This window comes from Neolamprologus brichardi, chromosome 22 (assembly GCF_056152115.1).
Source record: "Neolamprologus brichardi isolate AB-2024 chromosome 22, ASM5615211v1, whole genome shotgun sequence".
Taxonomy (NCBI): Eukaryota; Metazoa; Chordata; class Actinopteri; order Cichliformes; family Cichlidae; genus Neolamprologus; species Neolamprologus brichardi.
In genome coordinates this window covers 7,001,880-7,011,903 of record NC_142124.1, presented here as the reverse complement: position 1 = coordinate 7,011,903, position 10,024 = coordinate 7,001,880, and the positions used below count along the sequence as shown (strand labels likewise).

The 10,024-nt window shown below is 39.9% G+C and overlaps 1 protein-coding gene across 1 annotated transcript in view; it reads right to left on the bottom strand.

The window, feature by feature from the left end:
- Positions 1–3,766: 3,766 nt before the first annotated feature.
- The window catches only part of pvrl2l (PVR cell adhesion molecule related 2 like), a 378,297-nt gene continuing 372,039 nt past the window's right edge, over positions 3,767–10,024 (bottom strand). The window contains exon 10 of the mRNA XM_006794448.3: positions 3,767–7,911. Within this exon, the coding sequence (XP_006794511.2) occupies positions 7,726–7,911 (186 nt within the window). The 3' untranslated portion in view covers positions 3,767–7,725. The remainder of the gene's footprint in view (positions 7,912–10,024) is intronic.

The following is a 10,024-nucleotide window of genomic DNA, read 5'->3' as shown; positions in this document are numbered from 1 at the left end:
GTGGCTCAAGAGTTGGGAGTTCGCCTTGTAATCGGAAGGCTGCCGGTTCGAGCCCCGGCTTGGACAGTCTCGGTCGTTGTGTCCTTGGGCAAGGCACTTCACCCGTTGCCTACTGGTGGTGGTCAGAGGGCCCGGTGGCGCCAGTGTCCAGCGGCCTCGCCTCTGTCAGTGCGCCCCAGGGTGGCTGTGGCTGCAATGTAGCTTGCCATTACCAGTGTGTGACTGTGTGTGTGAATGGGTGGATGACTGGATATGTTAAGTGCTTTGGGGTCCTTAGGGACTAGTAAAGCGCTATATAAATACAGACCATTTACCATATATACATTTTTAAAGTAGTGAATGCTGCTATTAAACATAACCAGGGATTCAAACAATAAGATTGGTGTATGTACAGCTAATCCCCAAACTTCAGTCTTCAGTTCTTCTGCTCGATGTTGTCAGTGAGATGGTCAATGCAGATGCACAGTTGTCCCATGAGCACAGGAATCCACTTGCAATCTAAAATGACTCTTTATGAGGGACACTTAGTCAGAAGAACATTTGCTTAAAGTGAGAATTAAAACAGGAGAAGCTGCAACTTCCTGTTTAGCTTCTCCAAACAGAGGATGAATTGAGGGGTGCTTCAAGGTGCAGCATGACACACCTAAGCATTATTTGTGATTACTGTTCTACGCTTCTGCAAGAACAGAAATAATACAAATATGGAGCTGGAAATGAATAAGTGTAATAAGTGTTCCTTTGGAGTGCTAATACTTTTATAAGGAAAGGTTCCAGGAGAGAGTTTACCCAGATATAACTACGAAAATCATTTAAAAGTCGATGTTTTCTTTCCAAAGGAGATCACTTTTTATTTGAACCTAATCTTCCACATCTTCTTTTAAACAGGGTGGTTTCAAACTAGTTTTCAAGGCAAACACATTCACAAAGCAAAAGAAGCCAAAACAACACAACAACACAGTGAACAAGGAATCAATAAAAACGTTTCAAGAAGGATAATAAAAGAAAAGATGTCAAAAATCTGTGAACTCCAACTGGGATGCACGTTTCTATTTTGAGAGGAGTTTGCTGTTAATTCCATTTGAAAGGTTGCAAGGCTTCAAACCGGATAGTATGATATGTTGTATGAAATATGTTATAAAGGTGTTATCTCTTTTGTGACAAACAAGATGTTATTGTTCACCTAGTACAGGGTCCAGTTTGGTTTCCTAGCAACATCAATTTGACGTGAAAAGAGGAAAGACCCTGCTGGATTTTTATTGACTGAAGGTTCATCGCTCATCACCCGTAACAACTGGTTGCTGGTATAAGGTAAGGCTTGTAGTTAGTGGCTACTTTCAGTTTTTGTTTCCCAGCAAAGGAGTCTGTAACCAGTTGCAGGTGGCTAGGCTACACCTACTAATTGGAGGCACTGAAGTGAACCTCTCCACTGCCTTTTTTAAAGAGAGACTAGTTTGTGCTTCAGGTTTGGGCAGAGAAATTCTATTATATATTATATATATATATATTATTCTATTTTGTTACTTAGAGCTGGGTAGCTTTTTAGACACCACACCAGCTACCAGGGTCATATCATACTGTTTGCATCATACAATAGTAAATAGTAATCTTTCACTACCATTGGTAATGGCTACATACTAAGGTTTCAGATGTACGATTGCAGTGTTCCACTGCGTCTTGTGTTTTTAGTGGGTCACAAGGACACAACACTACAGATTTAATGTTTTGCAGTTTTTCTACCATTTACGTTCACAGTCGCCATTTTTCCAGTTGGAAATTCAACTTGAAGTATTCCTGTCTGGGTAATTCTGACTTCCCTTCAGCTGGACTGCAGCTAGTGTAAAAGAAAGTGCTAAATTAAAACATCAAACAAAACAGTGAAAAGAGCCCCATTTCTCTGCCAACTTATCTAACTACCTAATTAATTACCTGAAGAAGATGTCAATGAAGCTGTTGATGCCTCATTAAAAGTTTTATCATCATGGGTTCAACTTCTTGTACGCTGACAACAGGCGTGCTAACGTTAATTGCTCGTCCTTTGTTGAGGTTGACTTTCAGGCTTTCAAGTAGGTACACTCTTCTGCTTTTAGACACATTTTGCATTTGACCAGTCGCTTCCTCAGATTAGATGTGTTACCATGGCTACCACAAATGTTGCAGAGAGAATTACATCACATTTTGAGAAGTAAAACCACACATGATACTGCTTGCTGTCTGCCACAACCAATACAGCCACGTGCATTTGTTTTTTTTAAGCGTGTTGCAGGAGTGACGTCAGACATTCGGGGTCTTTTTCTTCCTCTAAATCTGAAAACAAGCCTAGATGTTATCAGTCAGCAGTGTTGGTCAAGTTACTATAAAAAAGTAATCAGTAACTAATTACTGATTACTTCCCCCAAAAAGTAATCCCGTTACTTTACTGATTACTTATTTTCAAGGGTAATTAATTACTTAGTTACTTTTTAAAAACACGATTTACAACCTGAATAGGTGATAAAGCGATAGATCTTCCAGCCCAATTCTACTTTTTCTACATAATCCATCATACAAAATGTAATTAAATGGAAAAGTCTCCTTTTTTTAAACCTTGTTTTATTAGTTTTAATCTTTTCACTTTATGCATCAAGCAAACATTTAATTATATGCAACATTCTCTGACTGGAAGAAATTTGTTTAATATTTAAACCTATTTTCTGCATATTCCAGCACATAAAATAATTATTTTTGTGTGTTTACACTCACTCTTTCAAATAGATGCAAGTAAAACACAGCAGAAAAAAAAATAAAGTCCTTTGGTCTAGCGGTCCTTTTGCTCTATTTTCACCTGTAAAGCAGGAGCAGGGTAGGCGGAGGTTTACCCTGGTGCAGGTGTGCCGCAGCGGTCAGTGGAAGGATACGGCAGTTTCTCTGTGAGTTTCCCATTACGTCATAGCGCACTCGGTGCTTGCTTGGAAGTTTAGGGTTTTTTTTCGCTGTAAAAAGAAGTTTTCTTCCCACGCACAGCGGACACTAATGTTTTTGTCACTTTTTATGGAATCAAACTCAAAGTAAGGTCAGTACTTCCACGCTTTAAACGCTGCACGCTCATACTCTCTCCGCACTCGATATATGATCCATTGTTGATCTGCACACAGCTGTTGTCACGAACGTAGCACTTGCTTACGTCACTGTCATGAGACATTCTCGCAAAAAAACGGTTTTAGTAATGCAGTAACGCAGCGGTCCTACAGAAAAGTAACGTAATCTAATTACCGTTTTTGCAATAGTAATCCCTTACTTTACTCGTTACTTGAAAAAAGTAATCGGATCTCTGTCACTCAGTATGCTAAAAGTTTACATTAGTACAGTAATTAGCAGATGTGTATCTCAAGTTGCAACTGTAGCATTTGCTAACCAAACTTGCTAGTAATAGCTGGTAACTTTAACCTGTCATTGACATATGATCCCCTTTGACTTAGCCAAAATGCTAACATTTGTGAGGTTTCAAAACTCCTGGTGATGTCATGATGACTGTCACTGCCACCTTTTAATAAACTTAATACAAGAATATAAAATAATTGCTAACAATTGCTAGCAAACGTTGTCTTTTCACAAGTACATTTTGCAAAATGACAAATTCGAAGCTCAAACATTGCCAGATGTTCAACAAACATTACCTGAAGATATTAATAACAATCTTTGGGCTCACCACATCGTTAACCGTTCAGATTAATTCTGGCTCCTGGGAAGATGTTAGAGGTAATAATGACACAGGCTTCTTGTCTTTTGGGTTTACATTTTATTTGACAAGACAATGAGTTGTAAAACATGTACAATAGGATTCCCAAAAAGCATACAAAATGATAATTGATCTGTGATACACAAAATAAAAGAAAGAAACCCCAATAAACACTCACATAAAATGATTTGATCTCCAGTGTTTTTTTGTTGTTTTTTCTGTTTTAGCACAGTCACTATCAATGTCGAACACATCCCGTGTTTGTGTATTTCCCAGTTTCGTCATCTGTTCTACTGTCAGAGAAGAAATGTGAGAATTGAAAAGCTAAAAATAACATAAAGAAGGCACGTCTGGCTCCGTGATAAAAAGCTGTGATGACAATGAATGAACGAGAGATCGGAGAAGAAAAACAAAACAAAGAGGGTGGTTGAGAGACTGAATACAGACTGAACAATATTACCACTGGCATTCACAGCTTGTGTTTCTGGAGCTGAATTAATAACAGAGGAAGTGGGGAGACTGAGCAAAGCACCTGGGCCAAAAGGCAACACTGCACCTCTCACAGAGGGGAGGAATCCAGAGCCTTTATCCGACAGATAATCCATGTAAAATCACTGCACTTACCTCCGATAACCATCTTGTAACTGTGGACCCATGCTGTTTGGCAGCCTGTACTGTAAACCGAATTATGTTTTTCATTGCAGTTTGCATTTTATGAGTCAGCTTCATATCTATTCCTGGAAATGGCAACAATCTAATTCCAGATACCTCACAATGAAGCAACTCTATTAAACACAGGGCTCTGGGAAAAACCGAATGATCCTTAAATGAGATGGCAGAGTCGAAACTCAGAACTGAATGGTTTGCTGAGTCATTGGTCTCTGATATAATGGGTCCCAATGATTGTCTTTTCCCTTTTGCTCAATCTCTCAAGAACAGCCTCCTGGCTAACGCATTAAACACAATAAATCCACGGGAAACTAAATATTCATTCATTTTGCGAAAAATAATTTAGCAACAAAAAAGCGAAACCATTACACTGAGTTCCCTTTATGACAGTTTTGTCTGTGTCGGGGCTATAAAATACATCATATACGATTGTCTGACACTGCGCCATAAGCGAGTCAAAAGGCCGTATACTTGTTAATGTGGGGCGACTCTTCTTATAAAATATGGAAATAGGCCCATGCAGCATGCAGACATTTCCTCTAATGAGAATAAACATCTTAGTGGGACAAAGTAGGTATGCAACAAAAACTTTTAACACTATTTGCTGCTTTAGAAGTCCTCTTTTATCCTCCATCTGGCCTGATTTAGCTATACAGTAGCAAGCAAATCTGCTAATTTCAGCTAATTGTCGCATTATGAAAAGTGTAAACATAATTTGGAAAACACGCATGCCTCTTTTGGAGACAAATGATAATGTAGCAGCATAAAGTGGGACTATTATAATGACTAAGCATAGTGCATATGAAGAAAACAAATGATTGTCATACTGTATGTCGGCAAAACAAATATCATCTGGCGTCTACTGTGCAGAGTGAAAGCTGTGATCGGAATTTTTCTACTTTGTTGTTTTAATTTCCCATAAGTCTTCCAGCTTTTCCTTAATCTTATGTTATTATTCTATCAATCTACGTTCACCATGCACCACTGTATCCCCGTCTCTCTCTTTTGTTTCCATCTATGTCTACGTGACACCTCCATTAATTTTTATACCTGCTGACAAATCTGCAGTTTATCAGCCGCCCGTCTTTCTCTGCCCTCTGACAGTAAACACGATGGCTCTGAAAGATTTGTGCGGCTCAAAGTCTGAAGCAAGAACCCAAGATTAAGAAAAAAAAAAGTTGGCGTATTTTTGTGTGAGCTGGGCTCAGTGGCCGTAAGAGACGACGATTCCATGCTGACTGCGTTTTAAGATTAGTGCTCGAGACTAAAACAGGCAGCTCGCGGAGCCGTCGTGAGACAGAAAAAAAGGGAAAAAAATAAAAACAAACCCGCTCTCTCAACTTAAATTGGACTCGTGGTGTGCATGAGTATGACAGATGCATTGAGACAGAAATGAAAAACAGCTTTCTTTTCTGACATTCAGAAATGCTTTTACAAATGAAGATTATTCCGCAAACAGCCTTGGGAAAATGTTTCAACAAGCCACCGATCATGCCATGCAGAGTAATATGAACACGGAGTAAAATCCACATCATTTTTTTATATACTCAAAAACATTTTAGTATTAAGTGACAACCTTGATGCACCCGTGAAAAGCAAAATAGTAATATACACTTTGTTTTGTCTTTTTTTTTAGTCGCTCGTTTGACATTTAACAAACTTCCATCCCCTGTACAGAGGCACTGATGACACTTACACTTGTTTATTTTTTATGTGTACACATTTCACCAACAATATATTATTCATCAATATTATCAATACTATTTACACTGTCCATGATTTGGTACCATCATCTGACATCTGTAAAGACCAATTCTTGATTCAGCCTGAAGGCAAAGTTGTCGCTCGCCTTCTTTTTTGCGTTTTTTCCCTCTCAAGTCGACTCTTGGATAAAATGCAGACTGCATATTTTCGACATGTGCGAAATGATCTGCATATATCGGATTTTGTGACCATTCTAATCTGTTAAAATGGCTGTAATGGCAGTATCCTTCTAATATATGCCGAGCATTTACACAGTTTGTAATACATTCCTTATGATGTTTTCCTCAACTCTAACTGTGTGATTTGTTAGAGGACTGAAAGCAAAAATTGGTGGAGGCTTTTTGTTTGTGTGTGTGCACTCCTGCGTGTGTGCTTTTCTTTAGTCTCCTTCACTCCCCGGCCCACAGTCTTACCGACTCTTGCAATTAACAAGAACAAATATGAATCGTGGACTTTAAATGATGTGATGTTGCCAGGTTACAGAGCTTGAAAACGATGTTACTTCCCCTTCGTTAGCGCTAACGAGCAGCCCCGTCGCTCTGACAGTTGCAGGGACAGATGAGGCTCTTTGACAACATAATAAAGTGGAATGTTTCTCTATTGGACCGTAATATGGGCAAGAATGAGTTGGGGTTTTTTTTTACAGTTATTTTGGGACTTGATAAATAACTGAAATGTGTTTTCAAATGTCTTGAGCGATTAATGAAGCTGCCTGGAGAGCCAGATGATCAGGCTTTGGACTTCCTGGGGTTGAATTCAGCCTCGTCTAAACTCAAGCAGCGGCAAAAGAGGAGTGCTTTGAAAGGACTTCAGATGTGGTTGTTTTACTTCCCCTGTAGTACTCGGCTCCCTGGTGTTTCATCTTGACTTAGAGGGGAACTTACTTTCCACAGATGTGAACCGAAGAGCTCAGGACTGGCAGCCTCACATACAACAAGGATTTTTTGACCGTGTGGTCATCGCACAAGATGTTGCATATTGTGTCTGGTAGCTTATCAAACAATTTGCTAACACTACACAGAAGTAGAGCACTGCGTAGTCCAGTTCACGTGCATTACACAAGCTCTTGACCATCCAATTAACTTTTTTAATTATTGCAAATTGTGATTTCACTGGCTCTCTGGTTTTCTAATATCATGGATTACTATGTGCGTGTGTCTGTCATGATGTTTTGTAGTGTAGCTCTAGGTTTTCTGAAAGCTAATGGCAAGATGTTCCAGTTGGCTCCAGTTGGCAGAGGTTAAAAAATAAAATTAATAAAAAAAAAAGAAGCTGTTTTTACTTTAACTGACCGAATTCTTTGTTGTCTCAAGTACCATTACGACAGATTAAAAAAACAAAACAAAAAACCATTTATATTAAGTGAGAAAATATTTAAACCCATAACACCCACTAAATAAGAAAGGTAAATAAAAATAAACTGAAAACATTCATCATGTGTGGACTAAAACTTTAACATTGGTAAATGTTTACAAGAAAAATGGCGGAAAACGTGTGCTTGCCTTTACTTTTCATGCTAAATAACGTGACCTGGAATTTGCCCATATGCCTGTGACGCGGTGTTCCGGTTGCCAAGGCTACACGTACATGGCAGGAGAAACAAAGCTTTCGCCGCGAGAAATGTTGGCAGCCGGCGCCTCGTGATTAGAAGAATCCAAATCATTGCTATGGTGACCGTCTGCTGCATGATCTTTGCGCTCTTTGTCGTATTTGACTGGAGGGGCTCTGCCGTTCAGGGCTCCGGTGGTCTCATCATCCAGGTTCTGCAAAGTAGACACATAAACAGGCTTACTATCCCATACTTTATCAGTTAATATTATAACTGTTATAAGGTGATATTATGTAAACAGTGGATTCAGAAAAGCACTCAGATCCTTTCAGCTTTTGCACACTTTACTGTATTGTAGATTTTGTTTTTTACCACTATGAAATATAGACCTCCACCAAGGCAGCTTGCTCTGGGCAGTACTGTACTTTTAAAACATAATTTAAGTCTATAGTGCAGTAAAAATCAGTTATAAGGTTTTTTGTCAACTTTAATCCAATAAGCCACATTTGCTTTATCAGAATTCATTCAAACTTTTTGAGCTATCGAGTTTACAGACAGGAAAGAAAGCAGCCTCCTTAGTGGAGGTAATAATCTGTGACAACAAAGAATTCAGACGCTCGCTGTCGTCTAATGCAAACTGTGCTCAGGTGAAATGATGTTTGTGTAAGAGTGTTGCTACATAACTTACGGAGCCCCGCAGGGGACATGGGAGAAAAAAAAATTAAGACGGACTCGCGATCTCGCAAAACTTTTGCGAGATCTCGCAAAAGTTTTAGCCGCCTTCTTCCCGTTAGCTTTCGACCACCCGTTAGCTTCGAGCTAACGGGAGGTCGAGACCTACTACAGCCGGGAGGAACACCGCTTTCTCGGCACATCGTGCCTCGACCTCCCGGTCGGCTTCGAGCCAGCGTCCGAAGAATGTGGCTAAAACGTTTGCGAGATCTCGCAAAAGTTTTGCGAGATCCCGAGTTTGTTTTGCGAGATCTCGCAAAAGTCCATCTTAATTGTTTTTTCTCCCATGTCCCCTGCAGGGCTCCGTAATAACTAAACAACAACTGTTAAAATGGTAAAAGATGAAAAGCTGTCCTATGAAGGTTCTCAATCATCCAGGTCATCGAAGTCTAAGGAGCTTGGAAAGAAAAGCGTCTGGACTTCTTTGAGTTGCTTGAAGACGTTTCACCTCTCATCCGAGAAGCTTCTTCAGTTCTAAGGTCAAATGGTGAAGAGTCCCAGATTTAAACCCTGTGGGAGTGACCCCCCAAGAGGGACAAAGGACCCCCTAATGATCCTCTACCAAAGTCCTTTCAGATTGTTAGCAGGACATCAAGAAAACTTTTTAGAATCATTTCTAATGTGCAATAAAGACAACTTTTTATGTGCAACTTTGCAATCAAACTCAGCATAAAGTGACATCTATTTAAAGGCTGAACTGACCAGATTTACCCCCGAAAACACCATCGTGGACGTCCGGTACTTGGTGGGATCTTGAAGGCTGTAATTAGTATTTGTTGTAATAAATTTTTGCTGTAATTAGTCCTTAAATACCTGATTGGATTCCACATGCGGTTAATAGAATTGAATGGATATAGTTTAGGTACAATTCTTGAATGTGAAATCGCACAAGTAAAGCTGCAAAAACCAACATGTGAGGAAGTATTCACAGACGAACGTGTTGGTGTAGAACCAGTACTGTGCTATCAGTGATCCCAAAGTTGCATCCACTGATGTCATTGGCTGTTCAGGGTCCATGCTAAAAAAAATGTGCAACATTTCCCTGCCTCCCATAAGGATGTTAATGGAAGTGGCCCCGTCTTTTAAAAAAGAAAACACTATGTAACCTTTGGCTCCACAATTGCTCTGCAGATGCAGGAGAACATGCTGGAAAGCAGTTCATTAATTAGACCTTAGAGGTGGAACAGCTAGACAGAAGCCACTCTGGACTAAAAGGCACATGGCGGCCTCCTCAGAGTTTGCCAAATGGCATTTAATGCACTCTGAAAGCATCTGTTGAGGCAAATATTGAACTTTTTGGGCAGAAATAGAGGGTTGAAGAGAGACGGATGAATGGAGCCAAACACAGAAAAGTCCATGAAGAAAACATTTTAAAGAGTGCGCTTGTCCTGAGACTGGGGTGATTTTTCACCCCAACAATCACGCCAGTACCTTGTAAGTTTTGCTGCACATGTGAATCTCTAACTTTAATTAAGTGGCCCAAACTTAACCCCTCCTGCCCCCAAACTGTGGAAGGACTGAAGATGTTTAACATCTGCTTTCATTCAGTCTGGAAACGGATCCGCCACGATGAACCGCCTAAATCCATGCGTGCA